We start from the raw sequence: 13,918 nt of genomic DNA, 5'->3' as shown, positions 1-13,918 counted from the left end.
TTTTTTAACCCTTCGTCCTGGCATGTGTTCCCGTTCCCGTTCCACATTTTACTGTTTTGTTCTTTCTCTAATTTATGTCCTGGTCGGTCGTTCGTCTTTTTTATGTTTTTATTACTTTACGATCCGCTAAAAAAAACAGACCTGAAAGCAGCAGAGAAGCAGAGCAAACCCAGAGAGAGAGGGAGGCAGCACTACTAACAGAGCAGGGGCAGATTTACAGATTTATAGTAACAGAAAGAGCGGAGCATCGGGAGCTTTGGAACAGGATTGCTGTTAAACTTTCAAACCTATGACCACACGATAAAATGAAGAAAAATCAGTAAGAAGGGACATTGCTCAAAAGAGCTGTTTTTAAAGAACAGCATAACAGGCTCCTGTTACAAGGATGAACATCGCATCAGCGGATACCTGAAAATATCCTTCTTCACCCAGAAAAACAGCAGCATAACAGGAAAGAAAGGAGACCGAACCCGCCCGCCCTCTCGCTCACGCTCTCTCTCTCTCTCTCTCTCACACTCTCTCTTTCTGCCTGTTTTTTAACCCCTTTTCGCTCTACAAATACAATTTGCAATTGTTCCGCCCGGTCCAGAAAGGGGTTAAGCTGAGTGAACCGTTACCTACGCTACCAGGAATCGCGTTTTACGATCCGTTTCTCTTCTCTTCCCTTTTTGTCCACTTTTTTGCAGCCTTGTATTTCTGTAATTTTTTGCGTGCCAGTTTTTTCTGTGATTTTTTTGTTCGCCTTTATGTTTTTTATGTGTTCATTTTTTTGGGTTAGGGGTCAACTCTTTACCGAGAACTTGACCCGATCTATTTAGGTTTGTAGGTTTCTAGTGCAGGGCCGCTGCCGCCGCTGGAATCGCTCGAATTTGGGTGCCATTTTTTGGGCTGGAAAGGGTTCCTGGAAAGGATTGTTTTCCGTGCCATTCCATTCCTTTCCACTTTTCTAAGTTCTTTTTAATGTTTTGGGTTTTTGCTTCTTGAGGATTTTGGTCTGCGTTTTGACTTTGCATTTGTTGGGTTTTGACTTTATGGGCGGGCAGGCTCGCGTGGTGCGCTGTGGACAGTCAAGGTCCATACACAGGGTTATCCTCCTTTTTTTCTCTTGGTAAGTTAAAAAAAAAAAAACAAGAAAATAATCTTCACTAGCTGTTGGGTTAATCAGCCGTTACGATAAAACATAGATCATAGGCCAGTGGTAAGGCAGCAGCTAAATATATGTATGTATATAAGTCCCCGTTATTGTTTGTCATTTGCACTGCCCACTATATGCCATTGTCATCTACGTACATACATATGTACATATGCACATACTTTATGTACACACATATATATTCTCACTCACGGCAGCGGCCTATGCAGAAGCTCTCTCTCTCTCGACTTCAGCTCTCGCCTCTCTTCGTTTCGCTATCACTCTCTCGATCTGTGCTTTGGTTAAGCTTTGTTTGCATTAGCGGACATCCTATTCCTCACTCACACACATGCAATCATAACGAAGCTTTCCGTTGTATTTGCTGTTGTAATAAATGCATCACGATTCGGCCTCCCCCTGCCCCTGATCTAGCAATCACTTCTCGCACGTTTGGGATATTGGGATTTGGGATTTACTTCTTTACATCGGCTAACGCGTTTTAACCTTGAGCTTGAACTTTTGCCACAGAAAAGTTTTGAAGAGAAATGTTACTCTCCGACTGAATAAACGTCTCCTCTTAAATGCAGGGCCTCGTGGCTGCTTGGCCGCGCTGAAAAACATCTGGTGTAAATAGTAATACTCTTTGCGAGGGCATAAAAAACAGTATCTGCTTAAATGGGACAAAGAGGTGCGTGCGCAAAAGTCCTTCGAGGCCTTGGGGAAATTTGCTCAACTTAGGCGCGCACCATTTAACATTGAGCAACGCAACGAACGAGCAGAGTGGATTACACACATGAGAGAGCAGGCCGATGAGAGAGTAGGGGAAGGGAGGCTGAAGCAGAACGTAATCGAAACCCGTCAAAATGGCAAACACAACAAAGAGCGAAAAGAAAGCGGACGAGAGAGAGAGCAAAGTAGAAGTGGAGTGAGTCCAAAGAAGGGCTAAGCACATTACACGATCGGCATCAAAAGGGAGTGCGTGTGTGTGAGTGCATTCGATAAAGATCAGCTGCCGAAGGATCCGAGGATCCGAGAATCTGAGGATCTACCATCTACACATCTACACATCTACCCATCTAATGCCGGCTGACAGATTATTATTAGCGTAACATTAACGTCAAATTACGCATCTATTTTGCGCATTTTATCCATGCCACACACTCACTCCCCTCCCCGCTGCACCGCCGCTGCACCGCCGCTGAAGGCGGTGCAACATCAAGGGCGCGCACATGTGCAAGGATTTGCCCCCGAAACAGAGAGATTACTGGACCATGCATGGACCGAAAGGGCGGGAGGTACGGTAGGCGCTGGTCAGTGCGGCATCCTCATGGAATGCGGGCAGGTGGAAGGATCTAAGAGATCAGCCAGGCAGATCGCTCCTTGAGAGATATGTATGTGTACGTGGAATGTGGAAGACATAGCCCACTGAAGCGTTCGAACAGATATGGGAATGAAACTTCCCTCAAGGGGAGAGGGGAAATCGGTTGGGAAACTATTGTCTGTGGCGGCAGGTAAGGGACCGGAGGCTCTCCATCCCTCAGCAGCAGCACCAGCGAGTGTGTTGTGTGGAGCTTTTCTTGGATCGTATACCCTCCCAGTGTTCCAGAACTAATCCCCATATAATCCTCACGACATGCCGAACCATCATCACCGCCACCACCTGACGCCACTCCCACACCAAGTGGGTGTCGGAGGGGCGGACGGGGGAAACTATGCCGAAGGAAGAGAGAGAGAGAGAGGAAGGGTGTATGCGAGGCGTGACAATAATTAAAAGATTTCCAATGTCAATAGCGTAAATGGAAGGAAAACAAAGTTGCAGCCAAAACTAAATAGGAAAAGCAAATGCCACCCGTTCCGTTCCGTTCCGTTCCGCCACGACCCCTCCACGCCCACTCCTTGGGCGGGAAAAGCGCACACAAATGTTTGTCTTCCTCTCCCCCGCTCTCCGGTCTCACTATTTGTTTGTTTGTTTGTTTGTCTCTTTGTTTGTTGATTGAGACGGCTTTGATTTTCGCTCAGCGGATTTTGATGGGGTGTACGGTGTGGGCGGGGGTGCACCAAGCGACCGGGGGGTGTGGACAGTGGGCGATGGGTGATGTGATGGGTGCTGCGACAAGTGCGCCCCTGTATTTGCAGAGCCGTTATGTGCATAAGCAACAACGATTATTGACATATCGCCAGCGACGCAGCAGCGACGAAGCAGCGACAAAGCAGCGACAAAGCGACAGTGCAAATAACACATCAAATTCCAGCTTCGGCAGCCGGCGGCTTAGATACCCTTTAACCATACATATGTATATACTTTGCATACATACATACATGCTCATACGCATAGACATAAAATTGCATTGTAGAAACATTAATGATGCCCACGATATTTTAACAGTTTCGTGGCAAACATGTGCTAAAAGTCAACATACCTTTCTCTGGTAGGGCATCGCCGCCTCTACTTCATTCTAGCCCCCCTCCAACGCAACCATCCGCAAGGCACATGCAAATCGAAATGCAGCGGTAAATGTCAACGCGAACGCGTGTCTGTGTGTCTCTGTGTCTGCCCTCTCACTCTCGCTCTCTCCCCAAAAAGTCTCCAAATCCAAATTGAACCTCTGTTCCCCCTGGCGAAGCGGCGGTCGTGCGTGAAATTTAATCAAAGCAAGACTCCACTCCTTTACACACGCTCCCGGCCTCTTTCCCACACCGCTTCTTACCTCACTCTCTCCCTCTCTCGCTCACTCTTTCTCTTGCCAACATATGCATGGAGTATATGCAGCCATCAATGTGGCCAAAACAGTTTTTGGCTATCCCCCAAGCGGCGCCACACCGGAAATGTTGCACATTTGTAACTGTAACTGTGGCACACTCTTTACCCATGCCAGGAGGAGGTGAAAGAGAAGGATATGATATGATGGAAGTGGGGAGAGCAGGGCAAAATCTTGAGAAATGTGAAAGTTTTCCACAAAAGTGCAAATTTCTGTCAATTGTTGTAAACGGAGTTTCCTTTTTCCTGTCCTTGAAGGAAGAAAGAGATAAGTTGTTCGATGGGGAAGAGGAAGTTCTGATGTCCGTTCTTGCATAGAGGGAGAGTGAGAAACGGAGTGCAGTTGCTCTTTCTGTTGAAGAAAGAGAGAGGAAGAATTGTGAAATAGTGGGTAAAAAGTATTATTGAAATCAAATTTGGCGCCCACTCACGCTCCTACCAGTGCTGCTTTTGTAGAAAGTGCAGCCCTGGTCGGGGTCATATGTGCCCTGGCAGCCAGCCCTGCCAGCAGAAGCGCCGCGTGAAAGAAAAACAAAATCAGCTGAACCGCAAAGAATACAAGAAAAAGAACGAGCACAGAGGGAAGAGAACAGCTACAAAAAAGTTGAAGAGAATTCGCAAGTTTATTTTTAAATCGTTGTCCCCCCGCGAGCGAACGAACCATTCTTTTTCTGCCGCTCTCTTCGCTGTCGCTGTCGCTGACACGGGCGACGTCGTCACGTGGAGCACTAGCGGCAGCAGTCCACGTCTCTACGTTGCTATTGTTATCGCTGTTTTGCTTTTAATCGTCAGTTTTATTTGCGGTCTACTTTGTGCTCTTAACCATTCGAGTACAGTGGTGAAAAAAATGCTGGGCGAGTGTACGTACATATGTATGTACATAAATATGTTTAACAAAAACTACTCTTCTGTTGTATCCCATTGCAAATAATTGCGAGCATTCCGTATTGCGTTTACTTGTACATACATATGTATGCATAAATTTGCTTTGTTTTGCTCCATTCCGATTCAATTGTGGATTGATTGCCATGTGCCAGAAAAGAAAGCAGCGCAGCGACCGCGACTGCAATTCTGCAGCTCGCATTTTATTTCGCTCTCTGCTGAATAACTAACGTACAGTAGAGCAAAAGTGTTCACACACTGCAGATCTATCTAGAATTAATCTAATTGAAACATTTTCATAATTCTGTTGGTTTTCGATATCTTGTGGTTGCAGGGAGCAACATCTTGCTCTTCGTATGCATGCTTTATACATACATGTGTACATATGTTTGCTTGTTGAAACAATTCTAATGATGTCGAGAATTTTGATTTCAGTAACAGTACTTTTCGACTTCGATCCCACTGTGCCGTCAGCTTAGCGCAGCGTCGCGCCGCGACTTCAATTCTACAGCTTCGCTCTCTCTTTCTTGTTCTTTCTGCCTCTCTGCGATCCCAGGCTGCTATGTCTGCCTCTGCCCCCCGCAAACACTCTTGCGGTTAATCAGCATCAGCAGATGATGGGGGCGTCAGCATCGGCGTCGGCTGGCTGTGGACTGTGAACTGTTCTGCTGCTCTCTGCTGCTGCCACTCTCTGCATTTGAGGTTACTCTCTGCTGCTGCGGTTGCTGCGGTTTTGCTTTGTGCTTTTTGTTGTTTCTTTGTTTTGCTGATACACTGCCGCCGTCGCTGCCGCTGCCTGTTGATAGTAGTGCTCGCTGGGCAGCGGCGTCGGCATCTCGGCCAGTTCTGTTGCTTTTTGGGGCCTGTCGTGCCGGCGTCGTTGTGGTGCTTACTAGCGTGCTTTTTTTTATTAATACTATTATTACTATTCTTTTATTTGTTCAACGCTCTCTCTTGTTCCGGTTCCGCGTTTTTGTACTCTCTTTGTCTGTCCGTATGTGTGTGTGTCTGTGCGCGTCTCTTTCTGTGCGACTCTTTTTGCGTTGTTTGTCTTATTCGCGGTTCCCTTTTTCTGCCGCGAAAGCTGCTGCTTCTTCATTGTCGCATAGTTAGCATTTAGTGGCTTTTTTTGTACAAATGTGATATAATTTTGTTAAGTATTTATTTATTTAATTGTAAAAAAACGAGCTAAAAACGCGCACACACAGAAGGAATTCCACGCAGTAGCAGCACTCGCAGTCGCAGCAAAGCCAACGCCAACGTCAGCAGAAACAGCGTCCCCAGCAGAGAGAAGATCACATCTCTCTCCGCCACCGCCACAATGGTCTACTCCACCAACATACTGCTGGCCATCGTCACCATCCTGACGGCCGTGTTCGTGTGGTCGCGCCGTACCTATGTCTACTGGCAGCGGCGTCGCGTCAAGTTCGTGCAGCCGGCGCATCTGTTGGGGAACCTCAGCAAGGTGCTGCGTCTGGAGGAGTCGTTCGCGCTGCAGCTGCGTCGCTTCTACTTCGACGAGCGGTTCCGCAATGAGCCCATCGTGGGCATCTACCTGTTCCACCAGCCGGCGCTCCTCATCCGGGACCTGTCGCTGGTGCGGACCGTGCTCGTCGAGGACTTTGTGAGCTTCTCGAATCGGTTCGCCAAGTGCGATCTGCGACACGACAAGATGGGCTCGCTCAACCTCTTCTTCGCCAAGCAGCCAGAGTGGCGGGAAATACGGACGAGGCTGTCCCCCGTCTTTACGGGGGCGAAAATTAAGCAAATGTTCTCGCTGATGGAGGAGGTGAGTCACTGGAATGGGGCAACAGAAAGGGAGAGAGAGAGAGAGTAACATTCGATGTCGGTCGATCGCCTACCACGAACTTTTAAAACCTACACTGTCCAACAAAATGAGGCGCTAGAGAGGGGAAGCAAATATTATCTCGCTGATCGAGTAGGCGTGTCGGAGAATATTTGCACTATCCACCAATATGAATAGGTCTGCTATAGGTGTGGAGTGCAGTCATATCACGCTGATAAAAAAGAGACTCTCCAGGCTGTCAAAATTGTCGCCTTATCATCGCAGGTTCTTTTTTGTATTTCTTGTTTATATTTCTTTCTTGCGTTGATTTGGAATATTCTTATCAAAGGTCAGAAAGTATCGAATGTTGGCCCGCGGAGAATATATGCTATACAGTGGCTGCTCGATAACTGAAAGCGGCTAGTTCCGGCTTCAAAATTTACAACAGTTAAATTTCTTTTTTTTTGATTAGATATACGGTTTATTGTTTCTTAATTAAGTGTTTTATAGAGGCTTTAAACGAATCATTTGCAATCTCTATGGATTTGTTAAAGTTTAAAGTCCAGATTTTTTTTTAAACAATCAAACAAAACAATTTGTTTTATTTTGCCATTTTGAAAATTCTTTAATATAAACCAAACACCTCATGGTTAAGTTTAAACCATGAAAAAAAATTGAGAAAAATGAAAATAAAAAAACTTGCAGTCGAAATTTTTTGCTGGCCAGTGTGATCCGAACAGGTGTGCCTTTTTTTGCTTTTTTTTTTGTCAAATTAAACAATAAAGACATTCACACTAATTGTTTGGACTAACCGAAAGTTTGTTGGACAGTGCCGAAAAAGACCATAGCCGTGCTGCCTAGTGACAAACTTGTTTTTTTTTCACATTGATCAAAATATAGCTAAATGCATTTAGGAAAAACAATAAAACTTTGTAGAAAGAGAGTCTCAGATACCCTTCCAGATCCTTCGTTTTATCAGATATATGATGGATCCAGCACACCTCTTAGATACCCTTCCAGATCCATCGTTCTATCAGATATATGATGGATCCAGCACACCTATGTATTATCTCTTGTACGTTCTCTAATTTGTATTGCATGCAATTCATTAATGAGAGATCTAATAATAGATTATGGGATCAAATTAATATATTCTCTCCTTTAAAGAGTATATATATATAGCTTTATGGAATCGCAGATGCTTCATTCTGATCATATCTGAGCGTATGCTAAACATATTGAGATATAATCTTAAATGTCAAAATCCTAATGGTTAGCTGCTCTTTTCAGATTGGCTGCGATTTGGAATATTATCTGAAGAGACTGACGCGCGATATGCGGAGAAGCGACGCCTCCGCACGCGGCGTGATCGTGAGCATAAAGGACGTGTGCGATCTGTATAACACGGACATGATCGCAAGCATCGCCTTCGGCCTGAGATCGTATAGCCTGAGGAGCACGCAGTCGGAGATTGGTTCACACTGTCAGGACATCTTCCGGCCGAATGTGCGGCGGATAATTGACTTTTTCGTGATATTTTACCTGCCCAAGCTGGTGCCGCTGTTGCGGCCCCGTCTGTTCACGGAGCCGCATGCGGAGTTTCTGCGCCGGGTCATCCAGCTGGTGATCGAGGAGCGGGAGCGCGGCGGCGACCTGCGCAACGATCTCATCGAGATGCTGCTAACGCTCAAGAAGGAGGCGGATCTGCAGAAGGACAAGTCCCACTTCACGCATCATCGCGACTTCCTGGCCGCCCAGGCGGCCAGCTTCGAGGTGGCCGGCATCGAGACATGCTCGTCCAGCCTCTCCTTCGCCCTCTACGAGCTGGCCAAACAGCCCCTCATGCAGGCCCGGCTCCGGCGCGAGATACGCGAGACCTTCGAGGAGTCCCCGGCCGGGTCGCTCAGCTACGAGCTAATCGGCCGGATGCAATACCTTGAAATGATCGTCGAGGAGACGCACCGCAAGTACCCCATTGTGCCGCTGCTGGAGCGCGAGTGCACCCCCATTAACAAGAAGCGCTTCTACTCGCTCCGTCCGCACGCCGAGTGCTATGCCCGTCGCGGCATGCCCATCTATATATCCAATCTGGCCATACACCATGACCCAAAGGTGAGGATGGGAGGAAGCCCAAACGGCAGGCTATCCAGATATAACTAGTTTTTTTGTGCGTCAGTAATTGGCAAATTCATTTGATAGTATACAAAGTTCTATTTAGTTTTTCCCAATCTTATCGAGTCGAATCGAATTTCGGCTACCACAGAAATTAATAGAACTTTGCTATCTAATATTTTATATGGTTCTAGGAACTTTTAACTAGAGCCCACGACTATCTATCATTAGGAACAGTCGGGCGATGTCAAACTGCACTAGAAATTAGAAATAACACAACGTCGATAGACCTCCAATCATCCATCCATTTTTGTCTTAGATTTGCTTTTTTTTTAATGTAAAATCTCTCTTTTGCAGTACTGGCCGGATCCGGAACGCTTCGATCCGGAGCGCTTTAGCGCCGAAAATAAATCACATCAGGCCCCGATGTCGTATCTGCCGTTCGGCGCCGGGCCCAAGCACTGCATTGGGATGCAGATTGGCCAATTGCAGATAAAGCTGGGACTCATATACTTTCTGCGTAGGCACCGGGTCGAGCTCTGTGAGAAGACTGTCGAGCGCATCAGCTTCGATGCCAAGTTCGCGCTTTTGGCCAGCGAACACCGCATTTACCTCAAGGTCGCCGACTGCTTATAGCGCCTTGTCATCATCCCCGTCGTTGGCAGAAGCAGCCCCATTATTAGCCCCATCTATGTCATCGTCGTCATCGTCATCATTTGCCACATTGTATATACCAGGGCATGCCTCAAATAAACTTTGCTACTTTCTTTTTTTTTTTACCCGTATTTTGCAACGAAAATGTTATACATTTTATCTTTATTTATTGCCCGTGGAAGGCGGGACCCCGGGGGCATGGGGTCGGCGGGGTCTGAGGGGGGCGGCACTGACTGATAGCTTATCAGAGCGAGCGGCTTTGCCTTTGCGCCCGGTGGCCTGATCGGCGGCGGGTTCGATTCGATGCGGTTCCGTTTGCACTGCTACTACGGGGACTACGTCACCGCGTGGGGCGGACCGGACCGGACCAGTCACTCAAGACTCATAAACAGACGTTCAGGTTTTTTTGCTTGCCTCTGGCCAGGGCTGGCAAAGCACTCTGTGGTGCATTTGAGTGGACCAAAACACTGAAAATATAAACTTGAAACCACAAAATAGAAAAGGAAAATGATGTGAAACCATAAATATACAGATAATAATGTCGAATACCTCTGTGAGGTTTTGTCGTGGTCTCGATATTTGACTCATATCGAGTGAGCTTTGCCCTCCAGTAATAGATGTAATAATATACGATATAATATATAAGAATATATTGTCCAAATTATAGAGAAATATGGTAATATTGTAGCCCTGTGATGTACTATCGGGAGCTTGTGATTTTATAAATACTGCGGATTCATGCAGGGCTCTAGTATGTCACTAGGTCGATCGTTGAATACGAAATACAGCGGACTTCTACATAATGCCACTGGCCGCTACAAAAGATCAACCCATGATCGAAGTGCAGCAAGGTCTCGTCTTGGTGACCTTTTTCTTCTGAGCTGCTGCATTGGTGGTCCACTCTAAAGCTCAAAGTTTGAGTTTGGTCCAACACTCAGGTGATCGGATCATTCGCGAACCGGTTTCGGCGGGGCACAAGAATCGGTTAAGAACCCCTACTCCCGCTCAACAGTGCTCCTTCATTCATTCATTCGCACTCTCCAGGGCTCTCCAGTACTCCCTTTCCCCTCGTAGCCACTCTGCAATCAAAAGCTCCACCACCAACAGCTGTCTGTCTCCAGTCGAAAGCTCCACTGAACGCTGACGTTGGCTTCTGCGTCAGCGTCAGCGTCAGCGTGAGCGGCGTTATGCAAATGCTCACACCCAAAGCGGTTGAGCGGGCGGCGGCTACGGCGGAAAACCGAAGGGTTTTCGTGATTTCCGTGGAAAAGTGAGCGGCGGCAGCGGCGGCGGCGGCGGCGGCGGCGGCGGCAATCGAGTGCAATGTGCCGCTCGCGGCCTCAACTCTTTGAGGGGAAACCCGTACCAACTCTTTTTGTTGGTTTTGTTGTTTGGGCTGTTTTTATTAGACCGCGAAAAATCAACAGTGGCCGAAACGGGGGGACGGGGCATGGGTGGTCCCTTTTCTTCCTCTACTTTGGCTGCCTCTTCTTCATGCTGTTCTTCTGTTTTACAGTTGTTTTCAGTGCTGTGTGTGTGTGTGTGTGTGTTTGGTCCTTCCGCGCACGCCGCTAAAAGGGTTTACGGCAATGTCATAAAGCAATCCTGCGAGAGGAGAGGTTCCAAAAGCAAATATGCAGTAGGAGAGGCTCTCTTGCAGTCGCACGGAACCCAGGAACTAGCGAAACAACTGCAACTGGAGAGGTGTACGTGGAAAAATCGTCCAAAATTACATTTCAATAGAGTTTTACAGGATTCGGATCATTTTTGGGATATAGAACATAAGATAATCTAATAAAAGCTCCGTAAATTGTAGCTACACTGAGAGAAAAATGGCATATTTAAATTAAATTAAATTATATATTTAAAATAAGCTAATATTCGAATCTGTTGTTTTTCCCCAGCCTAGAGAAATTTGAAGCACATTGAAGGACTATGTTGGACGATCTATATAATAGAAAACCTATGAAAATGGTTCCTAAGTTCACGGCAAAGTCTTTTAATTCTATTACCATAGGATCTCTAGCTTCTTGAGTTATTGTCAAAGCCCAAACGAATACATATTCCATGGAACTCGGGTTCTCAGATCTTTTGCGTCACCCTGGATAAATATGTATGGTGTGCACACATTCCCCTGCCATATACGATGCGATAGATCTCTTTCCTCTGTTAACTGTGTTTCCTATGCAAATGAAAGGAACCTGCGGATGGTAAAGTGAATGAAAGGAAAGAGTTGTCTCTGCCGCTGCCTCTGCCTCTGCCGCTCCTGCTACAGTTGCTGCCTTCTAGGAATCATTTGCGCCTCTAACATGGTCTATATGGACATGGAACCTTGGCCCTCGGGGTAATTTACATAAACCTACGCAAACATCAAAAAGATGCCAAAAAAAAGGGAAGACACACACCCACACACGCATGTGGAAAGGGTCAAGAAGGAGTGGAGGTGGTGGTGGTGGTGGTGGAGGGCCGAGTGAGAGGCAGCTGTTTAAAGGCCCTAATTAGAGCCTTTGCTCCCACGCACGTGTTCCGCTCCGATCAGCCAGAGCGCTGGGCACTTGTAGGGTCGTCGCAGTACCGTACCTATCCCTAGGACTGCGACTGGGACTGCGACTGGGACTGGGACCGAGCCCGGTCTCTGACAGTTGCTGTTGTTACGGTTCACCATGACCAACGCCAACAATTACCGAAAGCCGCCGCCGCAATTCTATTGTCTTTCGATTTCCTGGCTGCTCTTCTCCCGGCTTCTCCCGGCTCCTCTCGTTTCTTATTTTTTTTACTGCTCATTTCCCACATGTCGCGCGCGCTCCCTTTCGAATGACACTTGCAGTGTGTCCCTCTCTTTCGAAGTCGTTTTAATGAGCCCAAATTACTGGAAATACTCGCGCACTGCAGCTCAATCATCCAATGCACATGTCAAATGGCTCTCTGGCCAGCGGAAGTTGGCTCAGAAGGCAGTTAGCCAGCAGTTGGCCAGTGGCCCCATCTCCAACTCCACCTCCACCTACAATCCGGCATTCAGCATTCAACCAAGCAGCAAAACCAATTAAGACGCTCGAACAGTTTTTAAACGCCCGCCATTAAGGGAATTATGATTAATAATTATTAATGAACGGAGTCGAAGAGTTGGGGTTCGTGGAGTCGGGGTCGGGGTCGGGGCCGGGGGCATCTCCTTGGGGTAATCGTATAAATGCAAACGAAGGTAATCGAATGCAACACTGCTCTGCTGAGATTTCTTATACAATTTCCTCTGGATTCCATACAGAGTCCAATCCGACTATATTTAATAATAATAAGACTTACCAGAATCGTAATCGTAGTGGATATTCTTTTGCTTCAGGGTTTCCATCATAATAATGAGCAACTGTATCTCTAATATTTGTATCTTTACTTGTTGTACACTTTTTCCCCCCAGCTTTCCATTGCATAATTGTCCCCCTTCCGGTTCTGCAACAAAGTGCAGTCTTTCTTTTTTATGGACCATTAAGGTCTTTGATGTGAACTGTATTTTGGCGCTGTATTTTTTACGATCATGATGATCGTTTTGCACATTCTGTATCTGTGTGTCGGTGCGAGGTAAATAAACCCATCCAACATTGTCATAATATGACGAGTTGTATATAGGGTAAACTCTGGACAAAAGAGCGCGACAGATCGTCTCGTTTGATTTTTATGAATGGGTGAGAGCGTATGGTGTCTATGAATGAGCGAATGAATGAATGACTGAACCGAATGGAATGGAATGGTGCAAGTGATCCAGATGGAGACGATGCTCGTCTCGATTCGCATCTTAATGCGCTTAGGACGGGTTGTCATCGGACATGGGCCGAGGGCCATGTAAATGTAATTCAAGTAGCCGCTCGCTCCTCAGTTCTCCTCAGCTCGTTTCGTTTCGTTTCTGTTTATCTGTGCGGCACAATCAGTGCCATTAATATGCGCATCTCTTAGATACTTTCCTCAGCCTCCTCGCTGCACTTCCGCTTATGCCATTCCATTGCCATTGTATCCCATTCTGTTCACCCGCTTACCTGGCGCTACTTAAGAGCCTCCTTCGGGGAGTTACATCATTCTCATTCTTATTCTCATTCACATCATCATCATCATGGCCTGGCCCTGCCCTGCTCTGCCCTCTCCAGCTCTCGTTTTTGGTTGCTCCCAGAGGAAGTTCCAATTTGCTACGTCAATGAACCATGGACCCGGGCCCTGATTTGCTCATCAAGTGCCGCCCTGACGGCTACTCATAGCCAGCCGTCTGTTCCTTGGTCCCAGTCCCATCCCCACCCCAGTGGAATCTTGTACGGTTTTTCTTTCATTTTTTCCTTCGGGTTTTTCCTGTTGCTGCTCTCGTGATTTCTGACACGGCGCTGACTGTTGGCTGTCAACTAAAATCATTTTTGAATAGCAGCCAAAAACTTACCGAGGGTTGACTGGCAAGTTTCTTCTTCTATCGCAGCAGATGGTCTCAAAGTTCGAAAATATCTGCAAGGAATTCAGATCTACCAAATCGGTCAAAGACTACTTCGGAAACCCAATCTTGAGAGCTCTCTTGTGGCTATGACAGAGCCTGGCCACGCCGAAAAAATCGTGTACCGAAGGA

The 13,918-nt window shown here is 46.9% G+C and overlaps 1 protein-coding gene across 1 annotated transcript; it reads left to right on the top strand.

The window, feature by feature from the left end:
• Positions 1 to 5,524: 5,524 nt before the first annotated feature.
• Positions 5,525 to 9,472, top strand: Cyp6v1 (Cytochrome P450 6v1). Its single transcript, XM_001355006.4, has 3 exons — positions 5,525 to 6,561; positions 7,849 to 8,670; positions 9,028 to 9,472. Exons 1-3 carry the CDS (start codon positions 6,094 to 6,096, stop codon positions 9,304 to 9,306), a joined length of 1,569 nt encoding a protein of 522 aa, XP_001355042.1. The 5' UTR covers positions 5,525 to 6,093; the 3' UTR covers positions 9,307 to 9,472.
• The last annotated feature ends 4,446 nt before the right edge of the window (positions 9,473 to 13,918 follow it).

This window comes from Drosophila pseudoobscura, chromosome X, assembly GCF_009870125.1.
Source record: "Drosophila pseudoobscura strain MV-25-SWS-2005 chromosome X, UCI_Dpse_MV25, whole genome shotgun sequence".
Lineage (NCBI taxonomy): Eukaryota > Metazoa > Arthropoda > Insecta > Diptera > Drosophilidae > Drosophila > Drosophila pseudoobscura.
Note: the sequence above shows the minus strand (reverse complement) of the source record. Positions and strands in the feature narration are given on the sequence as shown.